This window comes from Cynocephalus volans, chromosome 8 (assembly GCF_027409185.1).
Source record: "Cynocephalus volans isolate mCynVol1 chromosome 8, mCynVol1.pri, whole genome shotgun sequence".
NCBI classification, from domain to species: Eukaryota; Metazoa; Chordata; class Mammalia; order Dermoptera; family Cynocephalidae; genus Cynocephalus; species Cynocephalus volans.
Genome location: NC_084467.1, coordinates 67,496,935 through 67,515,295, shown reverse-complemented (window position 1 = coordinate 67,515,295; position 18,361 = coordinate 67,496,935). Strand labels below are relative to the sequence as shown.

The 18,361-nt window shown below is 35.0% G+C and overlaps 1 protein-coding gene across 6 annotated transcripts in view; it reads left to right on the top strand.

Moving 5' to 3' along the window:
• Positions 1-18,361, top strand: part of USP33 (ubiquitin specific peptidase 33) — a 54,958-nt gene that overhangs the window by 10,577 nt on the left and 26,020 nt on the right. For 4 of the 6 annotated variants that reach the window (XM_063103615.1, XM_063103613.1, XM_063103612.1 and 1 more), the window contains exons 2-9: positions 8,109-8,240; positions 8,524-8,577; positions 9,288-9,350; positions 10,487-10,639; positions 12,785-12,887; positions 14,011-14,080; positions 16,465-16,578; positions 17,407-17,485. In XM_063103615.1, coding sequence (XP_062959685.1) covers positions 8,160-8,240; positions 8,524-8,577; positions 9,288-9,350; positions 10,487-10,639; positions 12,785-12,887; positions 14,011-14,080; positions 16,465-16,578; positions 17,407-17,485 — 717 coding nt within the window. In that variant the 5' untranslated portion in view covers positions 8,109-8,159. The remainder of the gene's footprint in view (positions 1-8,108; positions 8,241-8,523; positions 8,578-9,287; positions 9,351-10,486; positions 10,640-12,784; positions 12,888-14,010; positions 14,081-16,464; positions 16,579-17,406; positions 17,486-18,361) is intronic. The other 2 variants (XM_063103609.1, XM_063103610.1) reach the window with 2 other exon arrangements.

The following is an 18,361-nucleotide window of genomic DNA, read 5'->3' as shown; positions in this document are numbered from 1 at the left end:
ACCACAGTGAAATATCACCTCACACCCATGTCCATTAGTAGAAGAATAGATAACCAAAATGTGGTGTATACATACAATGGAATGCTATTCAACCTGGAAAAGAAAGGAAACTCTTACATGGACTATACGTGGATGCACATTGAAGACATGCTAAATAAAATGTGCCAGTCACTAAAAGACATATTGTATGATTCCACTTGTAAGGTACCTAGTCAGATTCATAGAGACAGAAAGTAGAGTAGTGGTTGCCAGAGGCTGAGGAGAGGGGGAATAGGGGTTTAATAGGTACAAAGTTTGAGTTTTACAGGATGAAAGGAGTTTGGTTGCATAACAGTATGAATGTAGTAAACACTAGTAGATGGCAAGTTTTATGTTATATGTATTTTACCACAACTAAAAGACTTAAAATACTAAATTTGAAAAAACGTTTTGCAATATAGAAGACAGGATTTCTTTTATAAGAGTCTATGGTCCCAATAGTAAAAAGGGCAAAAGATTAATTAATTAATTAATTAATTTTTGGTGGCTGGCTGGAAGACGGATCTGAAGGGCAAAAGATTTAAAGAAGCAGTTAATAAATGAGCAAACCCAGGAGGCCATAACATTCATAAAAAGACATTCAAACTTAGTGGTTGTCAAGGTAATGTAAATTAAAGTACTAGTAAAAAATAACAATATGTCCATCAAATGACTACCTTTTGCTACCAGAGAAAATGGTGTTGCTGTGCAGAAAATGGTATTCTCTTACATCATTAGTGGAATATGTTTTTATAGTCCCTTTGGAAAGTAATCTTACAAAATCTGTTTTTAAAAACCTGTGTATGTAAGGTTATATTTACAAGGATGTTTTTAAGGGCAGAATGTGGAAATAAAGTGAATGTTCACCAATAGAAGAATTGATTGACTAATTTACTCAGTGCATGCATCATAAAGTATTGTATACCCGTAAAAACAATGTACAGAGATGTCCATTAAAGTATTAATAAGAAAAGTAGGATTCAGAAAAGTGGTAAATGATGGCATGTTTGTTAAAGAAGCAATGACAAAAAAGGCCATATATGTCTCAGTATCTGTTTTTGTATATGATTATGTGAACATGGAAAAATGTTGAAGGATACTTACAGGTTTTATGTGCAGTTATTTTTTTTAATCTTCTCATGGGTATTTATTATTTAAGATTATAAGCCAATTCTTTTCTGAGAGCCTCCGTGTTTATATATTTATTTATTTATTATTAATACTATTTTTTGCATTCTAAGATGTGGAACAGTTGCGGGGAAGGGTGAGAGGGGAGGGGAGAGGGAAATTGGGTGTGAGGAGGAGGGGGGGCGTGGTCAAGGCCATGGCACTTCCCTCATTCCAGCAGGGGAGACCAGAGGGTTTCCAGCAGCAACTCGGTCATTGCTGGGCTGGATGCAGATGTCACTGGGGTGTGGCTGAAGCCCTCGGCCACCCCACTGCCCCCACTTGGGAGCCCAAAGTATTAGCGGTGGAGGGTTGGTGGTTGTTGGGCTGGTTGCAGATGTCAGGGGTTATATGCTGGTGATAAATCCTATTCACTTTTGTATGCCTAAAGAAGTCTTTATTTTTGTTTTGTTTTTGTAAGATATTCGTTACGTATGGAATTCTAGGTTGACAGTCTTCTTCCAGTACAGTTATGTGCCACATAACAGTGTTTCATTCAACAATGGACTGCATGTACAACAGTGGTCCCATCAGGTTATAATGGCTATGTCATATAGCCTAGATGTGTAGTAGACTATACCATCTAGGTTTGTATAGGTCCACTCAGTGATGTTTACACAACAATGAAATTGCCTAATGATGCATTTCTCAGTATGTATTTCCGTTGTTAAGCGACTCATGACTGTACGCTGGCCGATTAGCTCAGTTTGTTAGAGCAGTCCAGGGTTTGATCCCTATACTGGCCAGCAGCCAAAAATAAAAAAGTGTTGCCTCACTGTTTTCTGGCTTGTATTATTTCCAATGAGAAGTCTGCTGTCATTCTTTGTTCCTCTATACATTAAGGGTCTTTGTTGGCTGCTTTTAAGATTTTCTTAGAATGTAAAAATATTAATAAATAAATAAATTTAAATATTTTTAAGAAAATAAAAAAGATTTTCTTTTTATTACTGGTATCAAGTAACTTGTTTTCTGATGTGCCATGGTGTAGTTTGTTTACATGTCTTGTACTTTGAACTTTGAGTTTGAGTTGCTTGGATCTGTAAGTGTATAGTTTTTGTCAAATTTGAACATTTCCCCCCAGCTCACTGAAGTTCTGATTTAATTTTATCAATGTTTTCTTTGTGTTTCAATTTGGATAGTTTCTTTTGCTATGTTTGTCGTCAAGCTCATTATTCTTCTGCATTGTCTAATCTACTGTTATTCTATTATCTGTGTTATTTCTTGTACCTTCTTTTTCCTTCACTGTTGGTCAGATTTTCCTTCTTTGTATGTCTGTAAATTTTTGTTGGATGCCATACATTGTGATTTTTACCTTGTTGGGTAGAGAATTTTTCGTTCATTAAACTGTCCTTAAGCTTTGTTCCGGGACACAGTTCTTGGGAACAGCTTGATTTTTTTTTTTTTTTTTTTGGCAGCTGGCTGGTACAGGGATCAAACTCTGGACCTTGGTGTTATCAGTACTGTGCTCTGACCAACTGAGCTAACTGGCCAGCCAATTTGATCCTTTTAAGACTTCTTTCTGAGCCTTTTAAAGGCAGAAACAAAGCAGCCTTTATTTTAGGGATAATTTTTTCCCATTACTGAAACAGTACACTTCTGAGTAATCTATTCCCTCTGTATTATGAAGTCTTTCAACTCTAGCTGATTGGAACACAACCACCCTGTTTAGGCTTTGAGTTATTGTTCTGCCTACTCCTTTCCTGTGGTTCTTTCCCTGACTTGGGTAGTTTAATCTCATGTACATAATGCTCATCAGAGCTCAGCTGAATGAATACTTAATAGTAGCTCTCTACAGATCTCCAGAACTTGCTTGCTGTCTATGCATTTCTTTCCTTTCTATTACTCTACCCTGTGAGTTCTAGCCACCCTGGCCTCTGTAAATTCTCTACTCTGTCTCTTCAACTCAAGAAGACTGCCAGATTCTGTTTGGCTGTATCTGCTCTGTGACCTAGAAATTCTCTTTGGGCAATTCGTTGGGGAGTCATAAGGCTCACGTTGATTTCATCTTCTTAGGATTAGTGTCCTTCACTGCATCTTGTCCAGTGTCTGAAAACCATTGCTTTATATATTTGTCTGGTTTTTATAGTTATTTGAGGTGAGAGAAGAAATATGGACCCTATTACTCCACCTTGGCTTGTGGTGGTGAAAGTAATTGAATAAGAGGGCAAAGAGTGAGAGGTGGTTGAGAAACATTGTTGGACCTTCCCCAAACATAAATAAGGAATAGAAAATATTAATAAATATTTTACATTAACTGTATGCTCTAGAAGTTTGGAGCATGGTTTATTTAATATTATGTAGTAATGTGCATTATGTTTAGAAATGTTTTCACTATTAACCCTAGAGTGGTTCCTGGTGTATAATAGTGGATTGTTTGATTTGATTTTGCTCAACCTGTTTTTGTTTTAATGAGTTTACTAATATGTTAATATATTAGCAAATTTACTGCAGTGGGTTTAAAAGGCAGAGTATTATAGGCTATAGGGTAACAAAGGGCTTTTATGTAGTATAAACTATTACATAGACCTATGGGGTTATTGAATAACTTACAGACCATAAAAGAAATTAAGCTTACAATATCTCTGAATGTAAAACTTTTTAATTGTTTCATTCTGTCCTAGTAAGTTTCTAAGGTTTTGCCAAATAGTTTTCTCAAATGAAAACATGAGCTACAGGCATGAAAAGCCTGTTACTAAGAATGTACAACCAAAAGAAGATCTAGGAATACTGAGTTAAGACATTACCTTTATTTGGAAATCACTCACTTTACATGAACCAAACAGCACGCACTCAGTCAACTTTGCATCTTTTAGCCTTATGTGCCAGATGAAAATAATAATGGTACCCTACCTGAGTGTTGTTCTAAAGATCATGATAATGGGGTCCTCAGTCTGGGGCCATTTTGTCCACCAGAGGATATAATTTAATACTGTCTAGAGACATTGGTTGTCAGAGCTCAAAGTGGTGATTTGGCTCTTGTGGGTAGAAGCAGGGAATGCTGCTAAACATACTGCAGTGCACAGGACAATCCCCACAGTGAAGAATTTGTCTGGCCATAAGTGTCAATAGTGCCAGGGCTGAGAAACCCTGATATGAAGTGCCTATCCTAGTATAGTGTCAGAATACAAGATGATTTCTTCTTTTGGGGGGGGGAGGGGGGGGAGTTTTGTTTCATTTTATTTTAGCACAGATGAAAGATTCAGTTCAAGTTATCACCAAAGTTTTTGATCTACTTTCAAAAAGAAAAGGAATTACAAAAAGATGCTCAACTCTTAAAAAAGGGTACATTAAAACTATATCAGATGCTATTTTGCACCTGTCATATTGGCAAAAATATGTGCTCTTGACAAAATGGAGAGGTTGTGGGAAGGCAGACACTCTCATTCCCTCCTGGGGGGTAGAAAATAGTTCAATTTCTATGGAGGGGAATTGGGCAATATCTAGCAATACTACATATGCATTTTTCCTTTAATCCAGAAATCACACTCCTAGAAATTTTCCCTGAAAATGTACCTCTAACAATATGAGAAACATATACACAAAGTTATTCATTATAGCGTTATTTGTAATAGCAAAATTGGAAACACCCTAAAAGCCCATATGTAGGAGTTTGGTTGAATAAACTATGGTACAAATGTGAAAAGGATTTCTGTGAAATCACGTAAACTGATTTCCATAATATAGTTCCTTTTTTAAAAAATTATACTTTTTAAAAAACTTTTTACTATGAAAATTTAATACATATACTATAGATCTGGCTACAGCAGTCAACAACTCATGACTAGTCTTCTGGTTTGCCACTTTCTGCCTTCCTCCTGGATTATTTTGAGTAAGTCCTGGTATTGTAGCATTCATCTGTATATATTTCAGTATGTGTCTCTAAAAGGTAAGAACTCTTTTATAAAAGATAACAAAAGCAGTGTATAATCGCATTTTAAAAATCAATGAGAAGTCCTCAATATGATCAAAAATTAAACATGTTTAAATTTCTCCAATTCTCTCCCCCTCCCTTTATCTTACAATTGATTTGTATCAGGATCCAAACAAACTCTGCTTGTTCCATTGGTCACTATGTCAGCTGTCTCTTAAGTTTCTTTTAATCTATAGGTTCCTCTTCATCTATTTTTTCCCCCTTTACCCCATAAATCTTCCCAAGGTTTGGATTTGCTGGCTCCATCCCAGTAGTGTCATTTAACATGTTCCACCATCCCCTGCATTTCCTGATGATCGGTTGCTGGATCCTGAGGCTTGGTTTCACTCAGGTTTAGATTTAGCTTCAGAGGTATATGTTCTTACTGCAGGAGGCCTGTCTTAGTCCATTCTGTGTTGCTATAACAGAATACCCGAGACTGGGTAATTTATAAAGAACAGAGGTTTATTTGGCTTACGATTCTGGGACAGCTGCTTCTGGCGTGGGCCTCAGGCTGCTTCTACTCATGGTGGAAAGTGGCAGCAGCCGGGAGGTACAAGCACATCACATGGTGAGAGGAAGCAAGAGAGAGAGAGAAGGTGACAGGGTCTTTTAAACAACCAGCACTCACAGGAACTAATAGAGCGAGATCTCACTTAGGACCCCCACCCCACAGGAAGAACATTAATCCATTCATGAAGGATCCATCCCCGTGACTCAAACAGCTTCCAGCACTGCCACATTGAGGATCAGATTTCCACATGAGTTTTGGCAGGGACAACACATCTGAACTCTCATGTCTGATCATCTCTGTAACATTAGCAGACATTGATGAAAATTAGCTAGATCCATTATTTCAACAGGGGTTTGCAAAATACCATATTCTAATTATTTTATTCCCTCTTTATTTACTAACTAAAATATCTCTATAGACAGAAATGTTCCCTCCTCAGCTATTTATGGTTACCCTAAGGAACAGTTCATGTAGGAAAGACAGGATAAATACAACTCTTCCATTTTACTTACTAGTTTTAGAAAAATGAATTGTTTCCTTATATTCCGAAGAGACTGAGAGTTTGTTTGCTTTGTTTCATTGTCATTATGGCTTTTAGTGATGGTAAGATTTAGTTTTTCTCTTTCTCATTTGCATTTTTGTTCTACCATGGGTTTTGTTCTTTCTTGTGTATTCATGGTAGTGATTATCATTTTTTGGATTCCAGATGCAGGGCTCCTTTGAAGATTTCTTGTAGGGCTGGTTGTGTAGTGGTGAGCTCCCATGGTTTTTGTTTGTCTGGAAAATACACTATTTCTCCCTCATATCTGAGTGATAGCCTTGCTGGGTATAGTATTATTGGCTGGCATTTTTTTTTTCTTTCTGTATTTTGAATATATCATCCCATTTTCTTCTGGCCTGTAGAGTTTCTGTTGAGAAGTCTGCTGTTAGTCTGATAGGGGGCTCCTTTATAGGTGACTTGACACTTTTTCTCTAGCTTCTTTTAAGATTCTCTCTTGGTCTTTGAGCTTTGCCATTTTGACCACAATGTGTCTTGGACAGGATCTTTTTGGGTTGAATCTGTTTGGGGATCTTTGAGCCTCCTGGATCTGAAAGTCTGTGTCTCTGCCTATACCTGGGAAGTTTTCTGTTATTTCATTGAATAGGTTTTCCATGTCCTTCCTTTCTCCTTCCCTCCTGGAACACCCACGACTCGAATGTTTGTGTGCTTAAGATTGTCTGCTGACTCTCTTAGATTTTCTTCATTTTTAAAAAAATTCTTTTCTTCCTTTTTTTTTTTTTTTTTTGTTCACCTGGGTTATTTCAAAAAGACTGTCTTCAAAATCAGAAATTCTTTCTTCTGCTTGTTGTAGCCTGCTGCTTAAGCTATTGGTTGTGTTTTTTATCTCATTAAGTGAATCTTTCAGTTCCATGAGTTCTGCTACATTCTTTTTTAAGGTATTAGTCTCTGTAAATTTCTTCCTTCATATCCTGGATTTTTTTTTTTTCTTGTTTCATTATGTTGTCTGAGTCTTCTTATATCTCAGTGAGTTTCCTTAAGATTGTTCCTCGGAATTCCTTTTCAGTCATTTCAAGGGTTTCCTACTCTGTAGGGTCTGGTATTTGAGAACCTGTATTCTTTGGTGGTATTGTATTTTCTTGGGTTTTTGTATTTCTAATATCTCTGCGTTGATGTTTGGTCACCTGGTACAGCTGTTGCTTCTTCTATTACTCTGAAGTGGGCTTTGGGGAGAGAGATTTCCTTTTCTTTTTCTGGTCTCTGCTGGTGACTCTCCTTGCAATCAAGTGTCTGGTGGGCCACCTGCACAGTGGCTGTGGCTACTGCTGTGGTGGTGAGTCACTTCTGTGGCAGCCATGGCTGTGGCAGTGGCCGTGATGGGCCACCCCCTTGGAAGTGGTGTTTTCTGTGTGATCCTTGCCTGCTTCTGGGCGGGGGGTGCTGCCCTCAACTTCTGTTTTGGACACCAGACATATTCCTTGCTTTCTTCTGCCCTCAGCTCCTAAGACTCTTGTTGTGCTCCTTGCCTGCTTCTGGGTGGTGGGGGTTGCCCTCGGCTCCTCCAGATGATTTCATTTACATCATCAGTAGCAGTTGCTATTAGATTGAAAACAAGCTTTCCATTTGCAGTTTTTTTTCTATTTCTATTCCAGCTTAAGGATTATTCTTTTTAAAAAAAAGGATAAAAATGCTTTAAAATTGAATAACTTGAATTTTCCTCTTTAATTTATAAAAAGTGAAATTGGGGCAGGAGAAAAGCAGCAAAAGTCATGGAGAACCAAAGTTACGTTTGTTTATAGGTGTAAATTTTAATGTTTACTTGGTGGAGAGATTTCCAGTGTTCAAATTAACTTCAGTTATGACACTCCCCTAGGTATGTTTGAAAATACGCTTGCAGGGCAAACTTGTAAACATGTATCATTCTTATGTTATTTTTTTAATTGCTTTTAATTTGTTTGCACTTTTTAACTAATTTTTTTTTGGTCACTTTTCCTATATAGGTATTACCTCATTTGGAAAGCCTGGGGAAACAAGAAAAAAATTCTAAGAAAATGTCAACTTTTAGAAATCATTGTCCACATTTGGATTCTGTTGGTGAAATAACCAAAGAAGATTTGATACAAAAATCTCATGTAAGATATAGGTTTTTCTTCCTTGAAAAATCATTTACTTTTCTCCCAAATGTGTGTTTTTTATAAATTATTAAAATACTTTTTAAGTCCCTCCAATTTATAATTGTGTGTATGTGTGCGTGTGTGTGTGTGTACACACACACACACACAATTCACTAATAATATGTATATTATGTTATGTGCTTGGCTGTATCAATGTAACAGATATTGTTTATATTATATTATATTATATGTTTGGCTGTATGAATATAACAAATGTTTTGTTTTTCATTTCTTTTTATAGGGTACTTGTCAGGATTGTAAGGTCAGAGGGCCAAATCTTTGGGCATGCCTAGAGGTATGTATATGTTTTTTTCCTGAAAAGCTTGATATTATAAATTTAGATCTAAATAATTTTGACATTTAAAATGATTTTTCAGAAATGAACGTACTTCTGGGCCGAGCCCGTGGCGCACTTGGTAGAGTGCTGCGCTGGGAGCGCGGCGACTCTCCTGCCGCAGGTTCGGATCCCACATAGGAATGGCCAGTGCGCTCACTGGCTGAGTGCTGGTCACGAAAAAGACAAAAAAAAAAAAAAAAAAAAAAAAAAAAAAAAGAAATGAACGTACTTCTAAAAGATAATTATTGATAATAAAAAACTAAACTTCAAACTCTGGTAGTATTTTAACTTATAGTGCTTTCGCAGAGCTTTTAGTAAACCGCTCTGACATATTTTATGCTTGCCTTTTATTGGAGGTGACATAGATTTTAGTTTCATTTTGTTTATTTGTTTTTGGCGGCTGGCTGGTATGGGAAACCAAACCCTTAACCTTGGTGTTACAAGGCCATGTTCAAACCAACTGAGCTAACCAGCCAGCCCAATTAGTTTAAAAACATATGTTCTGATTTTATTTTGTGCCTTGTACCTTTTGGTTTAATTAACTGACTATGGAATGTCATTGAGTTAAAACGTGTAATCAAAATTTAATTTTAAATGTAATTGTAATGCTATTATAAATTTATATGTTATAAAGTATCTTATTTTCCTTTTCATGTAATTATTTATAGAATAAGTGTTCATATGTCGGCTGTGGTGAATCACAAGTAGATCATAGCACCATACATTCTCAGGTATGTATATAAAAAAATTTTAATGCAAAATTTTTTTAAAAAGAGAGCCTAAACATAACATTATTAACTCAATTTGCAAATTCAGAATTTGGTGTTTTTTTATAAGAGTTAATTAAAACTTCACTTATATTGTCTGTGAAAAGTGGTGGGTTGGGGGATGGAAATTGCTGAAAAGATCAATATTAGAATAAGATTGTAATATAGTACTGATTTAAGAAGTATACATCCAGATGTGTGGAGCTGATAGTTGGACTATTAGGAGATTATGGAGGTTGAAGTCAGTGGATGCTTAGGTTTATAACATTGCTTGGCTAACTTCTTAACTCATCTCATATAACCTTTTCCTGCACATTATTCTAACTGGAATCCGCTTTCTGCTTTGCACTGGTTGTTTGGTGCTTCCTATGTAACTCTGGCATGGCTCTTTTATAGTATTAGGTAGAGTTCCTATTCTAAACTGTAAGTTTCTCAAATTAACTGTATCTTAAGATGCACATTGAAATCTCTACAACACCAACTGTTCTCAAGCAGGGTTCTCCAAAACTATAATTAAGCTCAGAGACCCAAGGCTCTAAGGCATCATTGTGTATAATTTACTTCTCTTCTGTGCATTTAGAATGGTACTTGATATGTATGATCCTTGGGAGAATTGAGAAATTAATCACTCAGATCATTTTCTGTAGGACTTCTCTTGCAGAACTTTGAGAAAGGCTGTACTTTTATCTATTCAAAATCATATATTCCCTGTTGCTTGACCTATGCTTTCACTCATATTATTTGTATTCTTTTACCATTGTGGTTTCTTAGAACAGTTACTTGCTATTATCACTTATTTTCTTATACTTATTTGCTAACTGCAAAACAGTCCTATACTCTTGCATTTATCTTTGTATAATGAATAGTGGCAGTGGGAAAGGATGATAGAATAACTTCTAGAGTATGCGTAGATATTGTTACTACTCATTGTACTTCAGAAGTTTATCTAAGCAATGTTTTTTCTGTGCTCAAGATTAGCTTTTTTAGTATAGTGTTATTCATCAAAGGCCAGAAGTTTATCTTCTATGATCTTTCGAATAAGTATTTTTAAGTATATCTAATGTTGGTTTCTCTTCTCCCTCTCCTGTGAAATTATACAGGAGACAAAGCATTTTCTAACTGTGAACCTTACCACTCTTCGAGTATGGTGTTATGCTTGCAGCAAAGAAGTGTTTTTGGATAGGAAATTAGGAACTCAGCCTTCATTGCCTCATGTAAGACAACCTCACCAAATACAAGAAAACAATGTCCAGGTAATATAAATTCATTTAGTTATGATACAGACACTCAGGTAATAATTTCTGTATTTGTCATATAATTGAAATTTAAAAAGAAATTCCGCCAAACCTATATTTTAATAATTTTTGTAATGTGCCTTTTTTCCCCCTCAGATGAGGCACTTGTGCTCTTCCTTGTTTTTGCATAGCATATAGTGATAGATTAAGGTGAGATTGAAGCCCACCTGTCCGAAGATGCAAATGCATCTAATGAATTTTAAAAGCTTAAAAAAAATTGATTGAAGTAGTATTTAACTTTTTCTAGCAAATCTGATTCTAGGAAAGGTGGTAGGCCATTCTTTGATATGGGTTGGCAGGTACTGAGTTAGCTCCCTTGCCCCTATTACCTGCCTTCTCAGCTCCCATTTGTATTGCCGTGAGCATTTTACTAATTATTGAAAACCGGATAGAATATATTAAAGCTTAGCATCAATCTTTGGTTAAAGGATCAAGATACCTAAAAAACATGTACAGGCTTGTAAAGATTGATCACTTAATTTTCAGAATTTTCCAGTCATATAAAAACAGGAAAAGGGAAATGAGGAAATTAGAATAGTTGGCTTCTCTAACTTACCTGATTATCATTTGATCAGAATTTGATCAGATTTGATTAACAGCCAGTTTTTTCCCTTGTGTGTATTATGGAAATCACACTGTATTTTTATACTTGTTCTTTGATACCAACTCTCAGATTTTTCTGCTGTGTCTTTGTATCCCATTCTGATGGTAGACATTTGTGATAATAAATTTGTTTGCCTCACATATAACTTAAGATGGCAAGATTTTGGATGAGTAATATTTGTTACATTTCCAATTTCACAGTTGAATGACTCTAGTTAATCTTCATCATTACTGTTTCTTTCACCGATATCTATTTATCATTCACAAATATGTTTGATCTTTTTTGAAAGTCCTGACAATGTGAAAACAATAGTTTTCTTGAATTCTCTTACATTATTAACAAAAGTGTGATGTTTTGACTAACAGTTTAATCACTTAAGGAACTCATAACAATCTTTCAGGGCAAAATTACCAGCATCACTTATTAAGAAAAGTAAGTTAAATAAGCTGTTACTATTTCTTCCAGAATAGATTATGATTGCAAACTCTAATGAATTTGATAGACTAGCAACACTGATACTTTTCTGTTGGCTTGTAAATACTTTTCTGGTGACTTACAAATATTAACAAATAAAAGGCATGAACTAAATTTCATGTGACTTCCTGATTTCTCTGTTGAAGAAATTACATGAATAACTTTTTCTTAATAGATTTATTTAGAAGTACAAAATTTATTGGCTGTTGAACCCAGTTTACTACAGTATCATTTGTAAAACAGCAAAATATTAGAAACCATGCAAATGTCATTAGTAAGATTTTTCAAATAGAAATTTTTTCTAGGTTGTAAGATTTTTTTTTAAGCTTCTGTACTTGTCTGCATTTAAATATTTTGTAATGATCATGTAACATCTTTATAAAAATAATAACTATTTTATTTTTTTAAAGAAAAAGTGAGAATATGGGACCTACTCAAATGTCCAGTATCTACAGATGCCAGGGAAGTAAATTTATAAAGTGAGTGGGTAAAAGTGCATATAGGCTTATTCCACCTGCAATGTAGAGGTAGAATAAGGCTATATAGTAAGTTGTAGAACCATTGTCGTTCTGGTATTTTCTCCCAGGGAAAAAAAAAAAAGTTGGAGAACCAGAGTACATGCTAAAAGCATGCTATTCAGTTTCCTTCTCTATCTCATTGTTGTGGAATGGGTTCAATGGACTTCGATATTCTAATACTGTAAGAGAATTCACAAATTCTGATTTTTATGTGTGTTCACCAGATTTTTAAAAACTTTAGCGCACAGTTTTGTTTTTTTGTTTTAACAGTGTGGACTAGCATTTGGCCAACAGATCACCAGTTCCAACCTCTGAGTTAAGTCAATTCTTGGAAATTAATATTAGAGTATTTTAATTGCCATTTTAAATGTTTTTGAACTATTTAATATGAATAAAAGGGTGAAAGTAAGTATAGTAATAAGTATGAGGAGAGTGTAGAAGTCTACAGATAAGTTGATGTGTTAGGATGAAAAGATTTGTTCAATTGTTCTATCTTTTTGTTTTAAGGATTTTAAAATACCTAGTAATACAACATTAAAAACTCCTCTGGTTGCTGTATTTGATGATCTGGATATAGAAGTGGAAGAAGAAGATGAACTTAAGGCAAGAGGTAAAATAATTTTCCTTTATAACATTCCTCCTTTCTGTGGCTCTGCCTGTTTCTTTAGGAAACTATATAGTGTGAAGATTTCAAAATCTGAAGGTGAAAGGTACTCAAGATAATTACAAGAACTCTAAAATTTGGCCTAGTAAAATTGGGTTTGCAAAAAAAGCAAATTTTGAGTTTTTCTGGTATTACTTTACCAAAGCTGGGTTTCTAATTATTCTTGCAGTTGAGACTTATGACCATTTTTGCTTAACTTGCCTTTTGGGATCTGTTGGAACAGTGGTTCTTAACCAATTTTTCTATTCTTATCTGTCAGTGATAGGGCTTGGTGGGTAGGTATTAACATATTTAATAATATTAGCGATAGTATATATTTTCCTGTTTTAGCCCTTTAATTTAGCCCATAGTATTAATTTTATCAAGTGCTTATCAACAAGTGTTAATTCAGGCATGTCTTAAGAGATTGTTAGAAGTTTAAATTTCCTTTGTTTTGCTCCAAATCTAAATAGCATTTATAATTTTATTTTTGAAGTATTTGTTATATCATCTTTTAATAATGGAGAAAACTGATGAAAGTGAAGTTGAACATATGTGGAAGAGATAAAAATTGTCCAATGGCTTTATTGTATTAGCTTGAGCCATGTGAAATTGCCATTTTTGTATGTTGAATTTTTGTAGGTTGTCAGCAATTGCCTATGGTTTGGCCTAGTAAATACTGTTTTCAATATAATACATTAAAATGAATATTTTTTGCCTTGTCATTCAACTGTTCTCATAATAATTAAACTTTGGTTGTAATATAAGTCAACTAGTGCTCTTTGAATGTCTCTCCTCCCTGTACTGGCCAGCCACCAAAAAAAAAAAAAGTCTATTAGTTAAAGGACAGGGGGAAAAGCTACTCTTCCTGTGCAAATTTCAGAGGCTGAACTAACTAATCCTAACTAATGCACCAATTAAAAATTTCATGATTGTAAGGTTTCCAAAAGTGTGTCCTCTCTGAGTTGTTCAAATTGCTGTTTTGTGTTTCCATGGTTCTTAATGTAGTTTGGGAACCATAGTACTCAGTAAAAACCCACACATTTTTGTGTTACTGAATGGTGACTTAATTTATATTTTTTCTGAATAGGTCTTACAGGTTTGAAAAATATTGGGAATACTTGTTATATGAACGCAGCTTTGCAGGCTCTTTCTAATTGGTAAGTAGAGAAATTAATTTTGTGTTTTGTTTGTAAAGTTTTTTAAAGTCACTTTTTGAGCAAAATACCATAATACTGTAGTAGCTGACTAACTCCCAAGGTAGAGTAGGCAAGAATCTGGGTTGGGACATATTTCATTATTGTCCCAATGGGGTCACTCTGTGTATGCCTGTAGTTTCCTAAGACTGCTGGTCCTGACTTAGACCCTAGGTAGTTGTGTATCTCTGAGCAAGTTGTTTTTTACATCTAGAAAATGAGGCTCTTGAAATAATTCCTCAGATTACTTTCAGTTCAGAGGTCTTATGAAAATATTTTATATTTTTCTCTAAGTGGAAAGCCTCTAATAAAGCATTCAGGTTTTTTTCTCAATTATAGCTCTACAAAGTAGATGTGGCAGGTAATACACTGAAGTTGAGATGCATTGAGTTAGGACCGGAATTCAGAAACCATTGACTTTGACATTACTTTTTCTACTGCATTGAATGTCAGAGCAGTCTTTGGAGACTGAACATATGCATATTTCTTTCCCCAATAATCTCAGTTTTAGTCATAACTCTGTATAAAAACCTTACTTTCAATTGTTTTATGTTTCATAACCCTGTGAAATAAAGAGAACCAAATTTTTCATAAGTGATCAGAGAACACCTCTTTGAAGAAGTAACATTTAATCTGAAACTTGAAGAATGAGTATGAGCTGGTTGTGTGAAAGGGTGGGAGGAACATTCCAAGCAGAAAGATCAACACTTTGTAAGCAGCTTTGGTGTGGGAAAGAGCTTGACACTTTTGAGGAACTAGAAGAAAATCATATGATAGGAGTATAGTAATCATGGGGTGAATGACATGGATCCAGGTCGTGTAGGCCACATTAAGGATTTAAGTCTTTGTTCTCAGTGTACTGACACCATCGAAGTGTTTTTACAACAAGGTAGCTAAATAATCCTATTTACATCTTAAAAAGATCACTGTGGTTGCCCTGTGGACAGTGGGTTTGAGGGGGAGGGGTATGGAATTTGGAAGACCAGCTAGGAGACTATTGTAGTAATTTAAGCAAGAAATGGTGGTGGCTTGCACCTTCTAGAGTGGTGGGAAAGGAGTGGAAGAATTGGAGATAAACATTTCTGGGAGAATGATTGGTTAATAGGTTATAGATACAGTAAGTGGAGAAAGGGAGGAGATTCAAAGTTTAATAATGTAATCATATTATGAAAGAACTCTAGATTGATGTTGCACATCAGAAAATTAGACACAGAAGTTTAAGTAACTTTGTCAAGGTTACTAGCTAGTAAATACTTGAGCAGAATTCTGAATCTAAGATTTTTATGTGTATATTTGTTGCTCTAGATCCTTTATTGTTAATTACTACACAATACTCCTTCCAAAAATTTACTTTGCAACTTCTTTGATTTCATTGGAAAGGATGTAGACAATAATGTTACAATGTTGCAGAGATAGTTTAGTGGCTATCCAGTTGCCTTCACAGCATGGTCAGTTTATTGCAGGCCAGGATTTGGTCCTTTGCCCACTCAGTTCCCGATAACTGAATAGATTCACAAAGATTCCCTCAAGCTGATCAAGCTCATAAAGATTACACTGCCTCATAAATTGTTAACTTGAACCACCAACAGAAATCAATACTGCATACTAGAATGTAGAAGCCTAGACGAAAGAGCAGGTTCTCTCAAAAGTTAAATTTTGAGCATGTTAAATTTGAAATGCCACGACAGACATCAGTTTGGACATTTGATAAAAATCTAGAGTTTAGATGAGATAGTTGACTTAATTTAAATTTTGGCCATTATTGGCATAAGGATGAAAATTTAAGATCACCCAGGGATTATATAGGGAAGAGATGAAAAGTCATGGGATCAAGTCCTGAGGGTCCCTTATATTTAGATGTCTAAGAGCAGGAAGCAATAAAGAGGGAAAAGAAGTTGCTAGAGAGGTAAAGAGGAAAAGTAGAAAAGTACATTACAGTGGTCAAGAGAAGGTTCATTCAAGAATGAGGGGGTAGGCACCTGTGACAAATGTTACTGAGAGGGAACAGAAAGGTGTTAACTAGATCTGGTGGACTCTAATATGGTGGGGCCAAATCTGATTCAAATAGGCTGAGCTCTTTAGGAATATGAAAAAATGTGGCTGGCTGATTAGCTCAGTTGGTTGGACCATAGTACTGATAACACTAAGGTCCTAGGTTCAATCCCTGCACTGGCCAGCTGCCGGGGGGGGTGGGGGGGGGGAGAATATGAAGAAATGAATAAGAAGCTGTAAAAGAGAGCTAAGAAATAGATACAGGCATATATGTGCTGTCAATTCATTGAATGACTAGAAATTAATCAGGATTAAGATTTGATTCCACTGTAACATTTTTCTCTGTCTTAAATTAGCCCACCTCTGACACAGTTTTTTCTTGATTGTGGAGGACTAGCTCGAACAGATAAGAAACCAGCCATTTGTAAAAGTTATCTCAAACTAATGACGGAACTGTGGCATAAAAGCAGGTATGTATGTATTTAATATACTTATCATTTATTATATTTTAAAATGAATATTATAAATATTAAAAGATACAGTTCTATTTATAGAACCTTAAAAAAGTGGAAAAGACAGATTTGAGAGAGTTCAGTTTTAGGCATGTTATTTTTTTTATTTGTTTGTTTTTTTGTCTTTTTTCGTGACCGGTTACTCAGCCAGTGAGTGCACCGGCCATTCCTATATAGGATCCGAACCCGCGGGGGGAGCGTCGCTGCGTTCCCAGCGCCGCACTCTTCCGAGTGTGCCATGGGCTTGGCCCAGGCATGTTATGTTTGAAACTGAACATCCAAATGAAGGTGTCTAAGAAGTTTGGAAGTATCTGGACTGGTGATATAGTGTTGAACTACTAAAGCTGCTATCACTGAAAAGTTTGAGTTTTAATGCAGGAGTAGGTATTCTTGCAATTGCTAGAACCAGATCATAGATACCTACATGAATGATTTCTTGCTTATGTTTATTCTGTAGTATGGCATTAGGATAATAATTGTTTGCTATATAAAATTATTATTTTAATTTCATTTTAGAACTGTGCAGGAAATTGCATTTTTGAAAAATTGTACAGTGGAGCACGATCATTTACTTGGGGAAAGATGGCAATAAAATATCGCTTAAAATATTAGTCATAAGATGTTTTGATGAGCCTATGAAACGTAATACCAGGCAGTTTTGAATGATTTTCTGAAACAAATATTTTTCAGTTTATTTAATAACACTTTGAATTCTTGGTTGTTAATTTATAAAATAAAAAATTAAAAATCACTAAAATTTCTCTATAAAAATGTTTTCTTCCTCAGGCCAGGATCTGTTGTACCTACTAATCTGTTTCAAGGAATTAAAACTGTAAATCCAACATTTCGGGGATATTCTCAGCAGGTTAGTCTGTTGCTTTCATTCATAATGCTTTTTTATTTGTCCATGTATCTTTTTGGGTCATCACACCTTGTGTATCAACCAAGAATAGTAACCCTTTATCATGTTTATATTTTTCCAACTTTCTTTTAGTTTTATTATGTATATTTTTCTAGAAACTTTTAAATTTAGGGATGGGTAAATATGTCAGTATATTTCTTTTCATGCGTTTAGCTTCAAGTTTCACATACCAACATTACATAAATTTTCAGCTATATTTTCTACATTTTATGCTTTTATTTTTTGCATTTAACTTGTCAATACATCTGGCTTTTATTTCATTTTACAGTGATTCAAATTTCATTTTTATTTTTCCACAAATAGCTCAGAAATTGTAACAAACTGTACGAATGTTAACAATTCTCTTTCTGTTTGATTTAAAAATTTCTTCTTTGTTAGTTGTTTCATGCTTTCTTAATATATGATAGGGTCTATTTATGGGCTTTCTAATTCATTTCATTGACCTGTCTTTTTTTAAATTAATAACACATGGTAGTATCAATTATTGTAGTTTTATATAATATCTTTTAATATTAATACCTGGTCTTCACATTTTCTGCTTTTTTTCAAACCATTACTGGTTGAGCATCCCTAATCCAAAAATCTGAAATCCAAAATGCTCCAGTGAGCATTTCCTTTGAGTGTGAAGTGGGCGCTGAAAAAGTTTCAAGTTTTGGAGCATGTCAGAGTTTGGATTTTCAGATTAGGGATGCTCAACCATATAATGCATATATTCCAAAATCCGAAAAAATCCAAAAGCTGAAACACTTCTCGTCCCAAGCACTTCAGATAAGGGATTCTCAACCTGTACATATTTTCTATTCATTTCTTCCCGTGCAG